Here is a 23,437-nt window from a genome sequence, read left to right as displayed (position 1 = left end):
GCGGAAAGTTTTCATCTCTTCAGGTCTCGACGGATCAATAGGTTTGACTGGGGAGGCTCATTCACACCACCCATAACAGGGGAGCCGCACAAAGCAGCATCGATGTGCCATTACTAGCTTTCCTTGCCACATGCGGCTCCAAGAGCCTCGAAAGACAGCATGCTTCTTATTTCTTATGGTCTCCAAGTCCAGGCCAAGGGCGAGCTTACGGCGGGTTCTGGGAGGGCTAATCGACTGCTGTTTCTTCCTTCCCCAGGTCCTTGCGCTGCACTTGGCCAGTGGCTCCCCCTGTCGCCTAGGATGAGTAACTGCAGCAGCCGCGCCCTGACCCTGCTGTCTAGTGTTTTTGGAGCGTGTGGCTTGCTCCTTGTAGGCATCGCTGTCAGTACCGACTACTGGCTGTTCATGGAAGAAGGGATTGTGTTTCCGCAGAACCAGACCACTGAGATAGTCATGGCACTCCATGCCGGCCTTTGGAGGGTTTGCTTCTTTGCTGGTAAGAGCTTTGGAAGGCTTCCTCTTGCACTGAGAAACTCCTCAGCAGAGGCTGCGTTCGCACAACACAACAAGCAACCTTACATGGCTATCATTTTTTTACCACAATTCACCTGACTAACAATTAAGCGTGTTCTGCTATATTGTTATTTCCATCCTCCCTGCTCAGTCCTTTCACTGCCTGCATATATCCCATCAGCCACTGTGTTTGAAATTCAGTCCCAAGGTGCATTGCTTCCTGCCCGTGCTGCCTGCCTCTTCCTCATTGGTCCACACACAGAGACTAGATACCTGGAACAGCTCCTGCAGTTGCTTTTCTTCCCAGACAACTCTGTGGTAATTGCATACCAGGACTGTGGAAACCATGATGCTGGGTTCAGACAACACAGCAAGCCATGATGGTATGGAGAAATCATAAAACAAACTGTTATTTGTTATCCCAGTTTTGAAAAACTAAACTTACCATGGTGAGATACCATGACTTGGTTCAAACAACATGACAGACCAATATTAATTAAAAAAAAACCCATTACAGCTTGGCATGTTGTCTGCACCCAACCAGACTGTGCAGTCAAGGCTTTGACCACAACAGTAGTCCAGTGCCCAGTCCCAATTTCCCTTACTTCCATAGTGCAGGCTTTTCAGTAAATTAACAGATGTTGGTTACTAGAGGGGATTGGCAAAGTCATGCACCAAGAGGCTCAAAAACATGCCTGAATTTCGCTGTATTTGTAAATCCCAGTCTACATTTAGTTGCAGTTGAACTCTTGCAAAGCTGAAACTGCTGGTCTTTCCTGAGGTGCAATTGAGATGCAGAGCTACTTTGGGAAAGTCCGGAGCAATCCAGCAGCAGAGTTCTCAAAAAGGTGCTTTGAACAGCCACTATTCAGGAAACTTCGGGGATGAAGTTGAGATTGAGATTCAGTGACAGTGTGGTATAAGGGTTTGACTGTTGGGCTGAGACTTAGGAGACCAAGGTTCTAGTCCCCACTCAACCATGAGGCCTACAGGGTGACTTTGGGCCAATCACTGACTCTCAGCCTAACTTACCTCACAGGGCTGTTGTGACCACAGAATGGAAAGGAGGGGAGGATTATGTAAGCTGCCTTGGGTTTTCTTGTAGGGAGTAAAGCGTAATAGAGATATAAGACATAAATACATAACTCCCCAATAAACCTCAAGCTACTGTCCAAAAAGGTTGGAGAGGTGGATCTTGCACTGTGGACCCCAAATGAAGAAGACATAGAACTGTCCTTAAACTAAATTATGTATGTGTCCATACATGTTATGGATATCCAAATTATGTATCCATTCTATACTGCCTACTAGCCAAAGCTCTCTGGGTGGGTCCATCTTCCTTCCATTTAAAGCAACCACAGGCCTGGGTACGAAGCCATGGATGGCTGGGTTTTTAGTGAGGGATCCAGCCTGAAAAGATCCAGTTTGGTACAGTGGTCCATTTGGGAGTGCTGAACTGGGACTCTGGTGATTCAGTGCTGGCCTCCGCTCGCCCAGGAAGCTCACTTTGGGCAGCTTTGGACCAGTCACGGACTCTCAGCCTAACCCACTTCACACCGAGTCTTGCATTTACCCGAACCTTCCTTCTGTGCACTCTCTTTTCCATGCCACAGGCAGTCCCTTCTTCCTCTGGGGCCTGGCTGGCGTTCTTCTCTCCCCGCACCTCCCCAGCGGTTGGCCTTTCCTTCTCTTGCATACCTATTGCTTTTGCTTTGCTTTTCTGCAGACCTGCGTCTCCACTGCCGGGGGATCCCTGCTACTTGTTCTGACCCCACCACGCACACCCCACCTTCCCTCAACTGCCCTGCCTCTGCTCCTTGGCACCTGATTCTCCTATTTCCAGGCCCTCTTTCCTCGTTTTCTAGTTCTTGGTCTCCCAGGGCCAGCCCAAGATAAATTGCTGTTTGAAGAGGAGAGCAAGATGGTGCCCTGCTTCATTCCATGCACAGCTGACCAGGTGGGCAGCTGGTCCCGACTCCAACACCAGCAACAAGACACCTGCGGCCTGAGGTGGCCCAAGTGGCTCAGTCCTCCATGGCCACTTGGCCACTGCTTTGCCAAGTCCCTGTTGGCCACCACGGCCCGAACCAAGGAAGCCCTGCAGTGGTGCAATGCAGAGTCACACGAGCAGAGCAGTGTAGGTGGAACTCAGGCCTCCTGGGTACGTGGTCTGAGACGCCTCTTCACTCACTTCTCCCAACATGGCCACCTGTGGCACATTAGGAGAAAGCAGCTGGGTGGAAACCGCTGCCCAGCCCAGGTGAGCTGACAGCCAGTGCAGCCCAGGTGCCTTCATCGTGAGGAGGGGGTGGCTGAGGAGCGGCTCTGCTCTTGGCATTTACCTCCTGTAGCAGTTGCATTGCCCAGTCTAGGGATGGGACTGGACCTCTTCCTCATGCCACATCCTCCCAGTGGCACATGGGTTTTTTGTCCCTCAAGCTGTATGCAGTGGAACAGTTAGGCAAGTTTAAGCCCTGGGCTTTAAGAACTTGGTGGTGTGTGTGTGTGTGTGTGCGCGCACGCGCATGCGCGCGCACGCGAGCACACTCTTAGCTAAGGATGCATGATTTCAAAATGTCGCTGCACCTTCTGCTAAATAGGGCCCTGGACCTCAGCCCCACAGTCCTGCCCTGATGACGCACTGCCTACACTAACCTTCCCTCCCCTCCCTTCTCAGAAGTGGCCCTGTTCTTTCCCAATGTTTTATTTTCATTCTAAACCTTTCCTTTCCTTTCATAAATCTGATGCATGTTCTGCTTCTGCAGGTCAGAAGAAAGGCAGTTGTGTAGCTTCTGAATATTTCCTAGAGCCCAGGCCCGATCCGGATCCCGAAGGCCCCCTCGTTACGGAGAACACGGAAAACATTCTCAGTAAGTGGACAGTCTTCAGTTTGCAGAGCATTAAAATAACTGTAACAACTTGAAGAACTTCATGAAATGACGAATGGTGTGAATGACTTTTCTAAAGTACGAGCAGCCACTCACCGCTGTGTGAGGTCATGATCCACGTCTCTTTCACTGTTTATTCATCTCTGTATAAGCCTTTCAGGCAGCTGCAAAGCACTCCAATGGCAGTGGCAGAACAACTTGCAGCGCTAAAACACCATAAAAAATTGTTGCTTCTAATCCCAAGCATGTAATCCCCAATATGTAGAACAGCGTCCCCAAATCCGGTGACTTCCAAAGGAGTTTGAATTACAACTCCCAGCATCCCTCAACCAACTGTGCTGTCTGGGGGCTGCGGTGCATTGCAGGAGAGCACCAGGTTGGGAGAGGGTAGGAGCATGAAGGGTCCTCCCTCGCTGGCTTCTTCCCACCTTCCCACCTGCACACCTGCATCCCCTCCAGGTTTTCACAGTTTAAAAGAAGGGCCTCTTTATGAACTCTGATTCTCAGTTGCTCAGGGCTGAAGGGCTCCCCCCACCCCAGCTATCTCCTGCATTATTATTTTATCCCACAACAGCTTGTCCTTGAAAGGAAGATATTTCCTCTCAGTTAAAGAGAAGCTAGAACAAAACAAATCTACTTGTCCTGCAATATACTAGCAATTGCCTGCAACCGCAGTGGCTGCTACTGCGTGCCAAATGGGAGGCAGAATTGTACAGTGGTTCAGCGTTCATCTGCAAGCTTTTCCCTTCACACGGACTAGAACGGATATCTGCCCACCCACGCAGAGATTTGCAATGGGCTCTGGGGTGGCTGAGGAACCATGAGCTAGAGATCTCGGATTGAGAGCTGAACCTTGAAGAATGGTAGTGCTAGCAAATCACACCAACATCATTTTAACAATCCATTCTGCCAAAAAGCAATCCCCAAGAATTTACTTATATTCCATCTTTTCTCCAAAGACATTCAAGGCAGAATAGAGGTTTCTCCTCCATGCATAGTTTCATCCTCATGGTGACCCTGTGAGGTAGGGGAGGCTGAGAGAAAGCGACTGGCCCAAGGTCACCTGGTGAGCTTCATGGCTGAACAGAGATGTGGATACAGGTTTTCCCTCTCTTTTTCCCACACTCTGACCATCAGATCACACTGAATGGGTCTGGACAGCATGATAACCCACACTCAGAGGCTGAATATGTGTTGAATTTGGGTTGTTGTTGAAATATGGGTTATTACGGTAATAAATAAATGTTATGCAACCATGCTGGCAAACCATGGTTTCTTAACCAGGAACGACCAACAGTTCACAAGCCAGCAACAAGCCATGGGTTGTCTTTATGGGTTGTTTGTGGTTAATAACCCATGGTTTCTTAGAGCAACAGGGTTCAAACAACTTGATAACCCATGTTTCAACAACAAACCATGGGTTATCTTGTTGTCTGAACCAGGCTGCTGCTCTCTGGCAGAGACAAAACTGGAGCGATTATTATTTTTTTTACAGATGACAGCATCTAGCAAATAAGCATCGCACGAGCATGTGCCTCTGTGGACGATGTGCCCTAACTTCCTCTTTGCCTTAGTCTAGTGTAGTGCTGAGCTGCATCAGGGAGAGTGAGGCTTCCTTCGGGAAGCAGGTGCTGACCAGCACAAGCTGCTTCATTCCACCTGAGCCCACGGCCGTGCCGCTCCCTTGGAGGACAGAGTTGCACCCTCCAAGCTCGCCTGCAAAGGAGGTTGCCCCCCCTTTACCAGCATTCATCTGCCAGTCTGGTCAGCTCCTGCATCTGCCAGTGGAGCTGGGGATGGGCCCTATCTTGTCCTTTCCCTCAAGCAGAAAAATATTTTGGGCCTGCCCTGGCAGCAAGCAGCCCCTTCTTGCATGGCCACTTGGAAGAAAGCCCGGCCATTAAGCATAGACAGGATTGCACTGTTGTGGGGGGGGGGGGAGGTGGGGAGTCCCCAGTTCAAATCTCGTCATAGCTGTGTGCTCACTGTGTGACTGGGGTCCAGCTGCCAATGTTTCAGCCTCAGCTGCCCATCTTAAAGACAAAGATCACAGTACCAAGCTATGCTGCAGGGCTGTTGTCAAGATTTGCTGAGCTAATGGCCCAGTTCAGATGTCACAGCCAAATTATACTTTGGCCATTATGAAGAGGCTCTGTGCTTCTGTTCTTTTATTCCCCGGGCTCCAAATCCTCTCCATATTTCTTTGCGTTTGTTTCTTTCTTTCTTTTTTTTCTTTTTCGCCATGTCAGCCAAACCAAGCAAACTGTGATGGGTGCAAACGGGTCCCCTCCAAACCCAGACTAAAAAACCTACTTTCAAACCATGGTTTCCGATTCTGGTTTGCAGGCAGAATGGGATCGGTGATGGTTTCTGGGATTTATGTTGCCAGCTCCAGGTTCTGGAGTGCCCTTGGAGATCTGCCCCTCAGTGAACCCACCTTCCCCCAGCCATCGCTGCCTGCTGCAGTCGGCCTCCCTGCTCCTCTTTCTCCACAGCTACTGCTGCAAAGAGCAAGCCGGCAGCAGCCTCTACTGCTTCTCCTTCCCATCCAGTTCTGCTTCTGGGAGGTGGATGAGCAGGCTTGTCTGTGAGCCCATGCCAGGGTGTGGGCCCTCAGCAAATGCCCAGTCATGCCTGCCCTTGACACCAGACCTGCCCTCTTAGCTGGCAGAGCAAATGATATAGTTCCAGGGACCAGAGAGTGAAGATACAGATTGATGTGAATTGCACAAGGGGAGAAATGGGTGGGGGGGTGGAAGAGGAAGAGGTGCACCAGCAGAAATCCTGCTGGTGATGCTCCAGCCGGGGTTTGGCTGCAGTACCTCGAAGCATAGGAAAACCATGCACTGCAGCATATCATGAACGGCCCTCCATCCGCTTAGACCAGGATTTGCAAAGCTGGCCGGCTATAGCTGCTCAGGCTTCCTGGCTTTTCCTGCCCCACCTGGGAGATGTCAAGAATCAAACCCAGGACCTTTGCATGCCAAGCGTGTGCCCCACCATCGAGCCGCAGCCCCCTGCTAGCTGAAACAGACTTTGAAGTGCTTTGAGGAGGAGCTATCTAAATGATGTTGCTGTTGCTCTTTCTTCTTTGTACTCCGGCCTCAGGCTGCAGGTCGGTTTTATCTGTAGCCATAGGACTGCTCCTCCCCCCCCCTTGGCTCGATTCCAGCTTTGCCCAGCTTCCTTGCCCTCCACACCAGATACATCGGACCTCAACTCCCACAACCCTCAGCCAGCACAGAGAGGTGCAACGGCTACATTCAGGAAAGGCAGAGCACCCCACCATGCAAGCCCCCCTCACACCCATTCTGCTTCACATAATGGGCAAGCAGAACTTGCTGAATTCGACAGGGCACCCTTCCAAGGAAGCACTAGCGCTCGGTTGGGCAACCCGGTCATACGGGAGCTTGCAGGAAGGCAGCTTCTGCCATGGCACGGACGGTGGAGCTGGTTGGCACCGACTCCCACACGCATCCAGCATGCTGCGCAGGCGCAACTAGATTTTCACAGCGAGGATGCAGTGCATTGTTGCCGCAGAAATCCACGGAGAATTGTGCATAGAGGAAAGGGTGGGTGGGTGGGTGGGTGGGTGGACAGATCAATACAGCAATAGATAATTGGATATATAATTACCTTAAGCCTACACAGCATGTGCTGCTCAAAAGGTCTCACTTGCTGTTCCAACGAGGCCAAACCTCTGGTTTTTGCAGCCTTCTTGGAACAAGGCATGTGTGTGTTTGTGTGTGTGTGTGAGAGAGAGAGAGGGAGAATGAGAGAGAGAGAGAGAGAGAGAGAGACCTGGCAGACTGCCAAAGATGGCAGGTGGGCCTGATCCCAGTGTTTTCTCCATGATCTTTGAGATATAGGCAGTGCTTGAAGGGGAGTTAAGTGGGGAAAGAGGGGTTAAGCATTAGGACCAGCACAAGTAGCTTCCCATTTTCCCCTATTGCAGAGCCTCTGTGGTTACTTGAAGGAAAGATACGGTTATCAGAATGCTTTTTCACATATAAATTCTAAAGAGCAGTTCCTTGACAGAACTAGGGTAGAGAAGAGAACTTTTAACTCCACCAGAATCAATAGGACATGCTTCAGAGGAGAAAAATACGGTACGGATGGGAGCGTTAATGTGAGCTATGCCGTCATGTCTCTTTCCAGAATCTATCATGTGGCACGAAAATCACTGAACCACAAAAATGCATGTTGACCCTTCTGTGCTCTCCCAGCTAATATTTCTTTTTCTGTTGCCACCACTTCTGTCGGCCCAGGAGGGAGGAGATGCAAGCAGCCTGTGGAAGCTCGCTCTCCTATTCTTCCCTTTGCTGAAGAGAGCTATGCAATCTGGTTAATGCTGCCATGTGCCTGAAGGGCCAGGAGAGGCGATGAAACACTAGGCAAACTGTGTGCATGTGTGTGTTTGTGCAGGGAGTGGGGAGCTGTAGGTTCGTGGCTGCAACATCAGCAGAGCTGTGTATCCACTCTGGATTTCACTCCGAACATTAAAAGAGCTCGCCTGTACTTTCAGCACCATGGATAGCTCCTGCAGTTTTCAAAGTAAAATCCAAAGTGGATATACAGCCCTGCAGATGATTTGGATCATCAGCCTCTTACAGGCAGGCAGTGGCCTGTAAGAGAAAACTACCTCCATCTCTGCTTCTCATCAGAACTTAGGTTTAAGCTGCCAACTTTTCAATCAGCCCCTGTGCCTATGCAGGCATTAAGAGGTGCCGGCATTTATTGCTAAGTCCTGAAAATCTTTTACCTGCTGATGTCTTCTAGCAGCCACCTGTTTTTAAAGGCACCAGAGCTGGGCAAACCAGCATTTTTCTGGTCAGGAAAAAAATTGGTTTTCCAGAACCACTGCTGTCTGAATATATCTTCTGGAATTTGTGAAAAGTTTCCCCTTTGGTGCACTGACTCTCTTCTGCAAATTTATTACATGCTGAAAGAGATTTCAGAGTGAATGTGATCTTGCAAAATAGAAAGGGAGGGATGTAGACTGACTCTCTCTCTCTCTCTCTCTCGCCCAAGAGAGAGAGAGAGAGGGGGGGGGGGGGGGGGGGAGGGGGGGGAGGGAGAGAGAGAGAGAGAATATGAATATATCACTGCCCCCTGCTGGAAAAAGGAAGAATAACCCAGCTCTTATAATTCAGGCTGGAAAAATATTTTGAATTTCCAGGCGCTTGTGTGAATTACAAAATGGTGCAGTCACAGCATACACGGAGTGAGGAAACTTCTGCAGCTGTCATTAGTGACATCATAAGCAACAGCCCATTTCCTGAGAGAAATTGCAATAGGAATGGATGCAGTTCCCAGGGTACCCTCATTTTCCCATCTACAAACACCTGCATGTTCAGTGACAGGAAAATGCAAAACACCCTCCCAACAGACATACGGCACCTTTAGAAAACAGCCACATTGCAGGTGGTGGAATGTGCACTTTAAATGAGAAATGAGTGCACAGGAAGCGTGGGCAAACACGCATACATGTGCGTCAGGGTTGCAGGGAAGGCTGGTGTCAGTGGGGCTCCTTTTCCCCTATGGTATTTATTTTGAGCTTTTTTGGAGCTATCCATGATGCTTCGTGGAAGTAGACCTATTTGGGGATGGAGTTTAGCACCAGGAATCACTCCTACAAAGCTTCAAATGAAAGTTGGAATGGATAAAGGCCCCACAGATGTAGGCAGCACCAGCCTCGCAGGAGGGTTGGGGAGAAACATGAAACATGCGAAAAAACACTTCTGTGTCTTTGGTTGGAATGAGATGTTGCAGGCAGCTGCCAAGCAGAGTGGCTCTGTGCCTCATTCTTCCTTTCTGCCCAGTTACATCTGGCAATACATGAATGCAGGACTCGACATCCTTGTGGGGGGCCAAGTTCTCTGTGCTCACAAACAGCACCTCATGAAGAGGGTCAGGAAAGGGGAAGTTTGCGACTTAATTGCATTTATATATTCACGAAAATCTTATAGCACGGTGTCCTTTTTGGATTGGTGAACAACAACAACAACACAGAATATTAGTTACTGAGTGGAGTAGAAGATAGGAATAAAATCAACATATACAAAAATCACAGAATGGATGCATTCACACAGCACAATAAGGAACCTTGTGTGGTTACCACAGTTTGCGTGGTGGGGTTACCATGATCGACCCGACAGATGATGATCCCTGCCTATGTCATCAGCCTTTTCCTCATTGGTCCACATGCAGAGGCTGGATAGCTTGCGAGACTCCTGCAGTCGCCTCTCTTTCCAATGGACTATATGGTAGTTGCATACCAGCCCTTTGGAAACCATGATCTTGGGTTCAGACAATACAATATGCCATAATGGCATGGAGATACCATAAAACAAACTGTTGTTCTTATTCCAGTTCCTAAAAACCAGATTAACCATGGTGCAATACCACAACTGTTTTTGGACAAACCAACAGTAGTAAAAAAAAACAAATCATGGCTTGTCATGTTGCCTGAACCCAGCCAATGTATGTTGTGTAACCCCGGAACAGGTCCGTGTCAACTGGAGCCAGGCATATGCCCCATCCCACACATGCATATTTTAGTGCAGAGGGATGGGGACAGATGCCTGTACACGGACATCCTGGGATTACTATATGGTGATAGAGGTGAAAGTTTTTTGGAAAACAGAGTCATTCCAAGTTACCTCTCTCTAATCCCTGGCAAGCTCGCTGTCGCAGCATTGCTAACAGAGCAGGCACAGCTTTTTCTCCCACTGCTTCAGCTGGTCAACATGCAGCTTAAAGGTTTTGCACCCCTGCTCTTGATTGTGATGGAAGGAAGGCAGCAAATTCCAGCATCTGTCATACTTACAAGTATCATGCATACAGCCACATATTTTTTACATTTTGTATTTTAGTATCTGGTTTGGCATTTGCTGTGACATAAATTGTGACCCTCCTGGAGAGTTTTGGTTATTAGGCAGTGTGAAATAATAAGCATCATCATCATCACCATCATCATCATCATCATCAGAATGAGGTGGTGGAGTGCTGGGATGGTAGAATGGCCCAAATGACTTCACCCTGCAGCACTCAATCACACTTGAACACCCTCCTGCCTTATGCAAAGGGCCAACCTGTAAGCAGAAGTCAGGCACAGCAGAGGGAGGGCTAGGGACAGACCTTGTTCCCTTAGGTCTCTTGTTTACTACTTGTAGGGAGTTTTTACATGGAAGAGCATTAAAAATGGTATCTTCCACCCGCAGTCCAGTACATGCTTCCTCCTCAGATATCCTCCCAACACCATCCTGTGCATGGGCCAACCCTACAGAATGAGTCGTAAATTCCTAAGGTGGCCAAACAAAGGTTATCACATCCGCTTGCAGCTGGTGTTCACATTTTAATGCTCCCCGTGAAAGAAAACTCCTTGCAAATACAAGCAAACAAGCACAACAGGTAACAAGCTGGGCAAGCGCCTTTCTCCCTCATGTTATAGCTGAGGTTTGTTTTTTAACTTATAGGGAGGGTTGCTTGGTTTTGAGTCTTCTGCTCAATTCTGAGGAATATTAACAATGCATCACACACTGCCTGACACACACACAATACTATAGCACACCTGACTACCGTCTCAGCACTCGGTCACCACATTCTGCTTCGTGGGCCTGAATCACTGCCCCAAAGGCCTGCCTGTCCAGTGTTTGGAGTCCTCCAGGTGCTTTGGAGAGCAAACTGCTGCCGGGCAGCTTCAAGGCCTCCTCTGCTATTCCTGAAACTGGACTTGGACAGTCAACTCATCAGGTGGAGGACCCTATCCTGTCGAGGCCTTGTCTCTACCAGCTCACCAAAAAAGAGGACTGTCCTCCATAAAGTAGGGCATTCAACCACCCTGCTGGGAAAGGCCATACACTCTGCATATATTATATCTTGACATTGTCCAGGGAAGCACCAAGAACAGGGCCGAGCCCTTTGTTCAAATGTGGAGCCCTTAGGCCAGCTGCACGTGTGTCTTTGCAGAGTCACCATACACAACAGGGCAGGGTGAGATCCTGCACTGTTGATACAAGCTGGGGAACATTGGCAAATGCAGCTCATCCAACAGGGGTCAGAGTAGCTGCACTTCACAGATTCCTTCCTCTCCACTGTTAAAAGGTAGAGGAGCTCCCCTCTCCACCCGTCATCCAATCCTTTGAGGAAGGAATCCATAGAAATTTCAGTCCCCAACTGGGAGCAAATGAGCAATAGCAGACAAGCCTTGATTGTGTCATCTTATCAGCAACATCAGTCAATAAACTTAAATTGAGGAGTTCCTGTAGAAATCTAGCTTTCAGGGTGATAAAATCTCATGTTCCCAAAAACCCAGTAGGGGAAAGCCTATTTCCAGTGGAGAGCTCAGTCCAGATTTGGAGCTGTGGTGGGCCAGCAAACTGGAGCCACCTCTGATCACACACTCAAACTGAACAGTGCCTTCAGAATTGGTTTCACACCTGGTTTCATATTGGTGCAGGTGTGGATAATTTCTCCAACAATGAGGTTGTTTTCGTAGGATGGCATATGTCCATGTAACTGCAGAAGTGTTTGTTTAGTGCTGCCTTCTAGCAAGGTGTCCTCTAGATGTCTGAGACTACAAACTCCCAGCACTCCTGTCCTGACCTCATAAACTATCCTGGCCGGGGCTGATGGAAGCTGGAGTCCAAAACATCTGGAGGATACTAAGTTTGTAATATAACATAGCTGTGATTTGAAGAGTGATGAGCACAAGACTGTGTACTCATAAAAGTGTGTACTCTTGTGTGCAAGGACAGAGCTGCTGCTGGTACAGGGGGATTCCCAGTTGGTGTGTTATGCGTAGGGGTATATGGGGGTCTTCAATGGGCTAGTAATTGAATTAGGCCCAGTATGGCTTGAACACTGATCTATGTTTTAGCCCTCGGGTGGAGGGTTGGGTGTCTCCATTTTTATGTAGCAGCGTGTCGTGAGCTATTTTGAGCACAATGTGAACGAGCATTAAAATGAATAAATGAAGACTCTGCATAATCTCTGACTGGGCTGGAAAAGACAGACTGATGCCACATCTTATAGGCTGCAGCCTTTGCACAAACAGGAATGCATATGAACTGCATGCATGTGTGGGAACACACTAAAATGCACCCACCTGCAGGTGTTTGAGGTGTGAAGTACTTTTGCACATCCTTCTGCAAGGAGGAGTCTCCTAGTTGCATCCAAGGAGGCTGCAGAAGGATCTGTACAGACACTTTGAGCTCTAATTGGATTTTAAAGGCCCAATTTAAAGCAGGCTGGGAGTTGTAGGCCTCTTTCCTGTCTAAATAGGCACAGGATTAATTGCACCCTAACCCAGCCCTACAACCACCTCAGACCATTCTGCCGACCACCAGTGAAGTCTGCCCTCCCCACCACCCTGAAATGTTGAGAAATGTTGGACAATCTTTATGGGTTGCCAGAATTAAAATTTTATCCTTCCTGAGAAGATACATAGATTGCTTTTGGCATACTACAAAAAATGGTCTCCTTGCTGGGCTCCGACTGGCTTTCTATGTGGACCTTTCATGCATGGTGTTCTCACATCTAAGCTGCGTCCCAAACAATGCAAGAGCACAGGTAGTCAACTTGGGATCCTCCAGATGTTTTCACTTACAACTCCCATCAGCCTTAGCCCACATAACTAGTGGTAAGGAATGACAGAACAGAAGGCCAGAACATTTGAAGGATCACATGCTGCCCACCTCTAGGGTGGGCTATAAGTCTTGAATACAGGAAATTGTACCCAGTTCAATGGTGTGCTTTAGGCATCAGATTCATTTCTCAAAGAACAGATCCCAGGTTTAAGCTCATCCATAAACTCCTGCCTCTACTTGTATATAACATGATTCTGGGAGTGTCAGCACCAGGCTGGGGGAGGCTGCTGTATAAGAAAACTGCCTGCAATTATTCACCAGGAAGGCAAAAAGATCTCTGCATAGCTTCACATACCACAGGGCTGAGCCTTCACACTTGCAACAGGCTGTGGTGCTGAGCTAGGATAGCACCAAGTCACATTTAACCTCAGGATGTCTGACTTCTTTTTCTCTTTTCTTCTCTCTCTCTCTCTCTCTCTCTCTCTCTCGGTCTGTCTGGGCAGAGACGATTCGCACAGCCACCCCTTTCCCCATGGTCAGCCTCTTCCTCGTCTTCACAGCATTTGTCATTAGCAACATCGGACATATCCGCCCCCAGAGGACGATCCTGGCTTTTGTGTCTGGAATCTTCTTCATCCTCTCTGGTGAGGCATGCAGTGGGGGGGGGGGGGATTCAGCAGAGGGAAATTTGCCTGCACAGTAGGAGCAGCTGTGCTCTGAGGAGAGCTGACAGCATTTTCCAGTGCGAAGCAGGGAGAGATTGTAGGGAGGGCACCAAAAGTATTTGTTTATTGTGTTAAATTGAGACTGCCTTTGAGAACCCTCTCAAGATAGCAGGACAGGGGCTTCTGGAAAGAAAGCACAGGAGCCCAGTGCTCTGAATCCTGAGAAACACTTAAAATCCACGTGGTATAGTTGTTTGAACATAGGACTAGGATTCAAGAGATCTGGGTTTGAGTCTTTGCTCAGCCATGAATCTCACTGGGTGACTTTGGGCTAGGCGCTGACTCTTAGCCTCATCTACCTCACAAGCTTGTTGTAAAGATAAATGCAGATAAGCAGGACTTTGTGAGTCACTTTGGGTTCCTCCAAGGGGAAAGAGACTTTTGTTAGTAAGAAGTGGAAGCCATTCTTGCTATTCTCACACCCCGTCTCTTTGCAGGCTTTCTGTTTCATCTCCCTTGTTGTTTTGGGAAGTCAGATCACTTTCTGGGAGTGCAGGAGGGCTACAGGGAAGAAGGGACATTAGCATCCATGTCCGCATCACTACTCTCTGTTAATTGTAAAAGAGCAAGTCTGGCTGTGGCTGATAGTTAAAACATTTATGCAAAATAAAACACCTGTGCCCTCCTTTCCCCATTTTGAAATCAAAAACAGCAAAACAGAGTTCTGTGGTTTGGCTTGTCTCAGGCCTGGGTTGCCTGCAATTAAATAAACATGAGAAGAAACAGTTTTATCTGTGAGAACTTTACTTATCACTTTTCTGTATTCACAAATAGCTGAAGCTGTCTGGGCAGTTCACAACAATTATAACCATAAAATGCAGGACAATAAAAGATTAAGTTTGGAAAATTTAAAATGACAGTATAGAGCCTAGCTGTAATACTTGGAAGGAAATGTCCTGATCAGGAATTTTCTACATAAGGCCTTTAACTCACCTTTTGACTGAGGCTTCTGCTGCAGGATTCTTTGCAGAACTCAGACTGGCTCCTTCACGCATATTTTTTTCCTGGGGCTTTTCTCTCTTCGCCTTTCTTTATGTTCCATTACACAACCACTAGGTGGCACCATGTGATAGTGGAATTGCACAACTAAATGGGAGCTTAATGCTGCAGATAATACCAGATTTTTTCAAACTAAAAACATGGTGGCAAAGAACAGGTGGGATCCACAAACTACTGTGAGTGAGCACTCATGAGTGCACAGGCGTCTGCCTGCCCAAACTGGGTGGGCCTCACCCCACTATCATCATGCAAACATTGCACGATTGTCCACAGCCTATTCACACACATTCACAAGGCTTTTACAGCATCATCACCCTGCCTTGTGCACATCATTTTATCATGTGATTGTCTGTGCCTTTCTAGATGTCACTGTTTTCCACTCATAGCCCTCCTGCATGTGTCCAATCTTTCTTCCACCATTTTCCTTATTGTACCCACATATTCAGACAAATCTCCTAACATACACGCAGGTAATCCCTATTCACTTGCCTATATTTACATGTCCCGCCCACACACCCTTACTCTCTTTCTCATGCACAGACACACATGCGTGCATGCACACAAACACACCCCGGCCTAGTTTGGCCTCTTTGTTGTGTGGTAGAAAGGAGGCTTTTCACATTGTGAAGCACTGAGGCCAGGGGATCTGGATCTGGATCTGGAGAAGGAGATTTCCTCTTCTTCTATCCTTATTCACAGATTACAGTCTCTTTAGACAAAAGTGTGATCCTTTAATTTCTCATCTGGTTTTTCAGGATTTGTTAAAACTGGGAAATTCAAGTATTGCACCACAATGGAGGAAATGACATTCTTTTCTCCTATTTGCACTGTGCTGCTATGGCATAGCTCCATCTAGAGGTTGTGCAGTGGAAAAGCAGGAAAGGAAGAGCTCTGCGCAGTGCTGGTGTCGATGCTGCAACAAAATTTAGAGTAAATACAGCAAACAAGAACCTTCTGCTCAAAAGCTCTGAGTGCCAGTGGCAGAATCCGCAGTGCTCTTCCCAGGGAGTCCCTGGGCTAAACTATTTTGCTACATTGAAAGCCTGGTGTGCAGCTGAAACGGCATTTTTTATAACTACATTTTGTATAAGCACTTATTGGGACAACTGTGCATTGGTAGAAGAGATTAAATATTCCCACCCAGCCACTTTCTCCCCTAAATCTACCTCACCCCTGGCTTAAGGAGCTAAAGTGAGCCAGAAAAAAACTGTACTGGCACTTGTGGAGGTTTTTTCCCTTTCTTTAGCCCTCAAGTGGTGGGAAGGCAGGGAGGGAAGCAGCTCAGTGGGAAGGTTTAAACCTGCACATAGTAGTCCTGATCTGGACCCAGATGCATTTGCATGAGAGAGAGAGAGAGAGGGAATGAGAATGAACTTAAGATCAGCTGCACAGTATGCATTCAGCGTAACAGGTAGCTCATCCCTGAGAAATCATTGCCTGGATCAGACATGACAACCCATGTGCAAGGACGGAGTATGTGTGAAATGTGAGCTTTCAATGAATCATGAGTTGTTGAAATTTGGCTTATTGTGCTGTTTCAATGAGGCATGTTAAAAACCATGGTGAACAACCCACAGTTCATAAGCCAACAACAAATCATGGATTCTCTTCATGGGTTGCTTGTGGTTAACAATTCTTAGTTTGTTGGCACAGCTGTTTTCAGACAGCATAGTAACCCACATTTCGACAAAAACCCACAATTCACCTACAACCCACACATACTCAACCCTTGGGTATGAATTATCCAGCCATTGCTTGTAAGAGACCTATAAACAGTGCACAGCTACGCTCGTTCTTTTCTCCACTTTTCACCATAGTTTGGTTCAGAAATTCAGTAAGCTGTCATTGCTACCAGCATAAGACTTGGGGGTGGGGGAGTAGAAAGGGAGCAGTGGAGAAGGAAAAGAGCCCAGGGCTGCTGTATCCGTCCCTCCATTTTCGTCACGCTCCAGCTCCGGCTTGATGAAAGCTCCAGAGCATGACTGAAGTGGAAAACGGCTTTTAGATTTACGATAAAAGTCTCTCTTTTCCTCCTCCCTCATTTTGCTGCTGTTGGCAATTCCTGTGATGAGGAGGAGGGAGATGAAACTGAGCGCAGCTTCATGTCGGCTGCTATAGGCCTGAGCGACATCTGTGTCAGGATGCAAGCGAGGGCTCGGAGGAGGGCTGCACAGACAGGACCGCTCTGCCAATAAATGGGAAGGGCCGCAGATCGGAGAGGTGGCGAAGGGTCTAAAGCAGCCTCCCCCAAACCGGTGGCTGCAGACACACCGGTGGTTGGAGTTGCCATCCAACACATTGGGAGAACACCTGGTTAGGAAAGGCTGCCCCAGAGGAGGGGCCTACGAGGTGCTTATAGCCGTGGAGCAGAGCCAGGAAGACTTGGGAGCACTAATTCCAGACTGGACTTGCTCAGTTCAAAGAGTCCTGACGGGGGAATGGGCAGTGCCGCTTTCAACGCTTCTCCAGGAATAACTTTGTCCTCAGCTATAGAGTGCAGCAGGGGGCATGGAATAGAAAGCTAGAAGAGGGCGGCACTGCGGCAGCAGCCCGGCTGCACCGTTGCAGCGGTCGTGTTTGCTGCGCCTGTGCTTCCTCTCTTTGACGCATGTTGTCATGACCAGTGCACAGAACCAGAAGTGAGGCTTTGCAGATGGAGGGAGTGTGGCGATGGAGAAAGGAGCAGGCTGGGTCTTCAGGGGCGCTCGCTAAGTTCTAGAGGAGAACATCAGCTGCAAACTGCAGTTTCGAGGCAGGATAGCAGCAGAGAGGTGCCTCCTCCCACATCGAGCAGGAGCCAATGGAAACGGGGCAAGGGAAGAATCTACAAGTGCCCCAGTGGTGCGGCATCTGCACATGGTGCTCAACAGGCTTCTTCGTGAACAGCTCTGATATCCTGCCTCGGAGTTTGCAAGCCTGAGATAAGAGCCATCCAACCTTCCTTCCTTCCTTCCTTCCTTCCTTCCTTCCTTCCTTCCTTCCTTCCTCCTCATCCCTCTCCCCTTCTGTGTTCCTCTGCAGGGCTCTCTCTCGTGGTGGGCTTGGTCCTGTACATTTCCAGCATCAACGATGAAGTGATGAACCGCCCCAGTGGCTCAGAGCAGTACTTCCAATACCGCTATGGATGGTCCTTTGCATTCGCGGCTTCTTCCTTCTTGCTCAAAGAGGTACAGGAGAAGACGAGCCCTTTCCACTTCTCAGCAGGCACTGCTCACATGCACCCTGTCCCACACCCTGTCCTGAAAGAGTCTGGGCTGTGGGAGCCACTGGGGGGCAAGTGTTCACTTCCTGGTCTTAAAGCCCATTCAGTCAAGGAGCCCCTTGGGTGGCCAGTGCTTTCTTGCCGCCATCTCCACTCAGGGACCTTCACTCCACTTCCAACCCAGAGAGCCAGATCAGTGTTCCTAGCAGCCATTCCTGCTAGGCAAGGTATTCCGCTCTTCTCCACACCCTGGGCTCCCAGTACATTTTTTCCTTTTCTAACTTGCACGGTACACTCAGTGGCGGCTGAGCATGGCTGCTCCCTTGCTGGGCTGCTTTGCAGCACTCAGGGTCTCCTGAACGGGAAACACGTGCCTCTCACTCCTCTGCAGGCCCGTGCTGGCAACTGTCCCGCTGGCACGCACCGCCTCAGTGGACGGAGAAAACAAGAAGTAGCCTCCAAGGCAGGTGTCCTTGCTCTGCCTTGGGAATGACTTCATGTAATAGATATAATTAGCTTTGAACATCTAAAAGTGTAACCGCTCTGCAGGCCGGTTAATGGTACACAACCCTCCTGTATAAAACGGGGGGTGGGGGGTGCCGGGTGGAGGTCTAAGGGGGCAATTAAGCAGATTGCTGCAATCAGAGAGAAATGGTGAATTTTTGACTGGGAATCCAAACCAGCCTTAGCCCTACTTCTGAGCTGCAATATGGACAGCTGCCATAAACTAGTCCCTCTCAGCACTGCCCCTGCCTCTGAGAGGGTTTTTGTACTCTCGGCCCCACCCGCAATGCAAAAGAAAAGGATTACACTGCTGTTCTGACATAAGCGGCTCCCTTAGATCTCAGCCTGCGCAATGGGCCATAATTCCCCTGGATACACTGTGTGGTGGTTGTGAACCATTTAAAGCCTGATAGGAGATCTTCACTGTGAACAACACTGCAATGCAGTCATAAGGCATCCTCTTCTGGCCACGCCCCCTTCCAAATAGGAACATAAGGACAGTAAATTGCATCGCTTTAGAATGTGCATTAGCAGGATTTTTTTTTTTTAAAAAAATACACTAAATAGAAGGGCAAAGCAGAGTTTCCACCAGTTTGGAGTTTAGGAAGATGGGGCATTTGGGCACACTCTCACCTCCATCCCTGGGAATGTTTAAAAATAGCTTCTCTGTGTGAACCAAGAAATAACCTGTCTAGACAATATGTTGGTTCTCTCTATGCTTTTAATCTCTTGTGTCTCTCCTCCTCTGCCCTTTTTATCCATTTTGGACAGAGAAGGGAAGGCAAAGACGACCATAGAGGGAGGCTTGGATTTAATGGTCCATCTTCCACACTCCTCTTTATATACTTGTCCTCTCTCGGCTGGCAGCTTCTGCCCATTTGCCAGCTTTTCAGTGGTGTTTGAAATAATCTTCACCAGCCACTTCCATCTCCCAGTTTTCTCTTGCAACCATCTCAATCTTTTGAGGCTACTGACCATGTCTGGTCCTCATTATGGTGTCTCCCCCCCACCCCATTCTTTTTTCTTCCCAAAGAGGTTTTGGTATATGCATACGTGTATGTATGTCTCTTTGGGTGCCTCCACATCAGATGGGCTGATATGTCCATTTACAGTATCGGTGGTGTCATTCTGGCTACATAATGACCGGTGCTCATCCTTCCGCATCACTAATAGAGAAAATCATGAGCCAAGACCCTTGTTCATAACAATGAAGCAGTGGCACAATCCATAGAGCCAAACTCTGACAGGGAATCCATGAATATACCTCATATTTGTGCCTGCTGGTTTTATTCTACAGAGCAATTTGCAGGTTTTTTTGGAGGGGGATTGCTTTTTTTTGGTTTTTTTTGTTTTGGGGGGGTGCTGAAGAGATTAAGGTAAAACACCTTTCCCCATCTCAAGCTGCATGTCTGATCTTTCAGTGGATGCACAACACTTATATAGGATAGGTCTGTCAAAAGGATGAGGAATTATTCACCAGGATGTATTTTAGTTCCTTCCTCTCTTGCCTGCTTGCTTCCTTCCCTTATTAAGGTTGCATCCCACAAGCCTTTGGCATGCAAGTGCTGTCAGGGTGGTTAACAGCAAAGAATAAAGGCAATTCGGGACAGCCAACAAAACACAAAGTCAGAGTAGCTAAATGGAACCACCATACGCAAAGGTGGTAGATATTTCTAATGTTCAGGCAGCATGGGATCCAGTCAACCTCCTCACTGCAGTCATGGAAAAGAGAGTGTGGGACAGGATGGCAGCTTAGCTGGTTTGTGCAAGGCAATTCTCAAAGTTTAAGAGGCGGCTGGCAAGTCCACAGTCATGCACAGGGCTTGAAGGAGATTTGGGCGCAGTTTCTTAGGCCAGTATTAACAATGCCAGGTAGCCACCTTCCTAATTTGCCATAATGTGGCGTTTGCCCTCTGCTCCTTGCCAAGGAAGCATTGCTCCAGGGCATTGTGGGATGTTGAATGGAGGCCACCCAGTGATGAACCAAGGCGGGCACTGGCAAGAGGCTCTGTCTTGCCAGGGTGCTGCAGCCCCTCACTAGGGACACATGGCCCCCTTCCAGGTGCAAGCATCAGACGCTAAACACACCAGTATCCCACACACAATCCAGCACTGTTTCTTATTCGCAGGCCTCTTATTAGTAACCCTCTTCACTAATGAAGAGTATTTTTAAAAATGGGGTGTGAAGAATAAAATGAGCGGGCCAGGTGTACGGGGAAGACTTTTCAAGAGCAGAGTCTAGGAATGGCTCCACAGAATCCCTGTATTTCGGATGCCGACCACTTAAGCAGTGCCTGCTTCAGGTTCTTATGGCTGCTGCTTCCACCATGCTGTGGGCCAGACCAGCAGGTTGCCATGGCGAGGCAGTGAAGCAGGTTTGGGGGATTCTTGCTAGTGGGCAGTGGGCCCCTGGCAGGTATCCAGCTGCCTCCCCTTGAGGGCAACCCTACTCTTAGCAGCTGGAATTCTGGAGACTGGATGTATATTTCCCAAAGAAGTCCATAACACTTTGGGATTTAGAATATTATAAAAGAACCGGGGGTGGGGGGTTACACCTTTAACAACACAAATTCATGTAACGCATGGTAATAACTAAAATTAAAAAACAAACAGCTGAGTGGCCTTGTTAAAGGTATCAATCTTTTTCCCTCCCCCACGGGTGAGTTTGTTTTGCAAACTTTGCATATTTTAAATAATGTTTACAACTTTTAATAATTCTTAATAATTAATGTTTTATTTATTTTGCAGGTGGCATCACTGATATACTAATGTTGGTGTATTGCATTTGGCAAATGGGGCTGAAAGGCTGGGTATTATCCTTTATACGTTATATGAGATTTAGGATAATTGAAACTTGATTACACCACTGAAAAAGACCAAAAATGGTTGAAACACATTTGGTTGTTTGTTACATATGAAGTGATCCGTGTCCATTTGCCCATGAGTAGCCATTAGTGGTTGTTTGTTTCACATGAAAGGGTTCCTGTTTATTTGTCTGAAAGTGGCCATTGGGCTGTTTGTTCTTGATTTTTTGCAATTATAAAATGTGTTACATGAATTTGTCTATTTTGTAGTTTTTAAAAAACTTTTTTTTAATACTGTATATCCCAACTTGTTGTATGTTTCTTTGCAGTTTACCTGTTGGGTGTGATTTCCATTTGTGTTTTCCTTCTGACTGGATGTGAATTTCCCTCAGCTGGAATAAAAGATTTATGTATGAAATCCTAGAATGGGGTTGGTTGTTCTGCTTGCACAGGTAGTAGAGGAAACTAATAGGCTACTCAAATATATGCATACTGTCACAGATACATGTAAAACAATAGTGACATGAATTCTAACCATAGACCTGGAATGGCTAATATGGCGCCCAGGCATAGGCACCTCTCCTTGAGCTCATCAGGGTTCCTGCCCCTCCTGACTTTTATTTTATTTCTTAAGACTTTTAAATTATTTTTAAATGGGGATGCTGGGATGCTCCAAAGCAAAGAGCATCACCTTTATTCCATTCAACAGAGTAGTTTGTGTGTTGGGAACCAAGGTTCCATTTAGATGTCAGGAAGCACTTCCTGACAGTCAGGACCCCGAGGGTGTGGAACGGGCTTCCACGAGAGGTCGCTGAGGCCCCATCGGTGCGGGTGTTCAAGGAAAGGCTGGACATGCACATGGTGGGCATGTCGTGAGCGGAGCCGGCTGGTGCCGGAGGACAGACTAGATGGCCCGGGAGACCCCTTCTGACTCACTCTGTTTCTATGTGTCTGTGTTTTGGAGCTCAGACTTCAATGTGGCCATGCATTTAGGTTCTCAGGCCAGTTACTTTTCCTACAGCCTCACCTGGGATGGTTGCCTCCTGGGAAATGATTGCTTTGAGGCTATCATGTCCACCACTAGAGCATCCATTTTGTGTGAGCACCCACAATACTGTCAAAATTCTAAACATGCCCATCAACCCTGGCCATAAGATAAAGATGACATATATCGAACCAAAGTTTGATTTAAGCTATGCACAAAACACACAGCTAGTCCAATGCACAGCTCAAAACATGCCCAGTAATAAAAAGAGAGTCCCAGCTTATACATGAAAGGAAAGTAGGTTCTCAGGTAGGGGAAGCATTGCACATTTCAAATTTGATATAAAGCCCTAAATCCCGTGTTCTTTCATTGTGCCATTTATACTTGAGTGACATGTAAATCAGTGAATGTGCTCTGTATGTCATAGTGCCCCAGCAAGCATGTGAAGAGTATTTTGGGCAGAAAGATCCATTTTGCCCCTGCTCCCCCACAGTGTGAGCTCCCTAAAGCATCCAGAAGAGGTTCCAGATTGAGATTAACCCCACTGGATTACTGTCATAGCATTTAAGATAACAGGCATCCATGCGTAAACCAAGATGCTCTAGTGTAAAGTTTACTCTGCAAATTGTCCCACTGGGAGTTGTTCATATTGGTGACACATTCCCCAGTACTGTGACTTGTGAGAAAGTACAGCAGCATGCACAGAGCCTTTCGTAACTGGGATCCCTCTCTCCATTCTGTTCTGCAGGGCGCAGGCGTGATGTCTGTCTACCTCTTCACCAAACGCTATGCCGAGGAAGAAATGTACCGCCCTCACCCAGCTTTCTATCGCCCGCGCCTGAGCGACTGTTCTGACTACTCTGGCCAGTTCTTGCACCCCGAGGTGTGGCACCGTGGGCGCAGCCCCTCTGATATCTCCAGCGACGTTTCCATCCAGATGACTCAGAACTACCCACCAGCCATCAAGTACCCTGAACATATGCACATATCCACCTCCCCTTGCTAGACGCGACAGAGAACATGCTGGACAGAGAAGCCAGCCTTTGCTTGCAGACTATACCGTCCTGCTCCTACCTGCCTAGGAGTTTCCTCTACCAGTGGGGGTCAACTTTCCCTCTCTGAAGACTCTTTACCACCTGCTCTGCTCGAAGCATCCTCTCTTTCTCTCTCTCCAGCTGGTGGGAACCATTCAACCAAGTTTTGAGATGGATGATGTCTCTTCCCTAA

The 23,437-nt window shown here is 48.0% G+C and overlaps 1 protein-coding gene across 1 annotated transcript; it reads left to right on the top strand.

Moving 5' to 3' along the window:
• Positions 1 to 300: 300 nt before the first annotated feature.
• Positions 301 to 23,216, top strand: CACNG7 (calcium voltage-gated channel auxiliary subunit gamma 7). The gene is made up of 5 exons (XM_044448074.1): positions 301 to 496; positions 3,279 to 3,383; positions 13,495 to 13,635; positions 17,737 to 17,882; positions 22,959 to 23,216. Exons 1-5 carry the CDS (start codon positions 301 to 303, stop codon positions 23,214 to 23,216), a joined length of 846 nt encoding a protein of 281 aa, XP_044304009.1.
• Positions 23,217 to 23,437: the final 221 nt, after the last annotated feature.

This window comes from Varanus komodoensis, unplaced genomic scaffold (genome assembly GCF_004798865.1).
Source record: "Varanus komodoensis strain SLA01 unplaced genomic scaffold, ASM479886v1 scaffold53, whole genome shotgun sequence".
Taxonomy (NCBI): Eukaryota; Metazoa; Chordata; class Lepidosauria; order Squamata; family Varanidae; genus Varanus; species Varanus komodoensis.
Note: the sequence above shows the minus strand (reverse complement) of the source record. Positions and strands in the feature narration are given on the sequence as shown.

What these genes read in the sequence shown, in the direction of transcription:
- CACNG7 (XM_044448074.1), top strand. Translation starts at nt 301, where the DNA reads ATGAGTAACTGCAGCAGCCGCGCCCTGACCCTGCTGTCTAGTGTTTTT. An exon ending in GAGGGTTTGCTTCTTTGCTG is followed by an intron (nt 497 to 3,278) that starts GTAAGAGCTTTG and finishes CTGCTTCTGCAG; the next exon opens with GTCAGAAGAAAGGCAGTTGT. An exon ending in CTTCCTTCTTGCTCAAAGAG is followed by an intron (nt 17,883 to 22,958) that starts GTACAGGAGAAG and finishes TCTGTTCTGCAG; the next exon opens with GGCGCAGGCGTGATGTCTGT.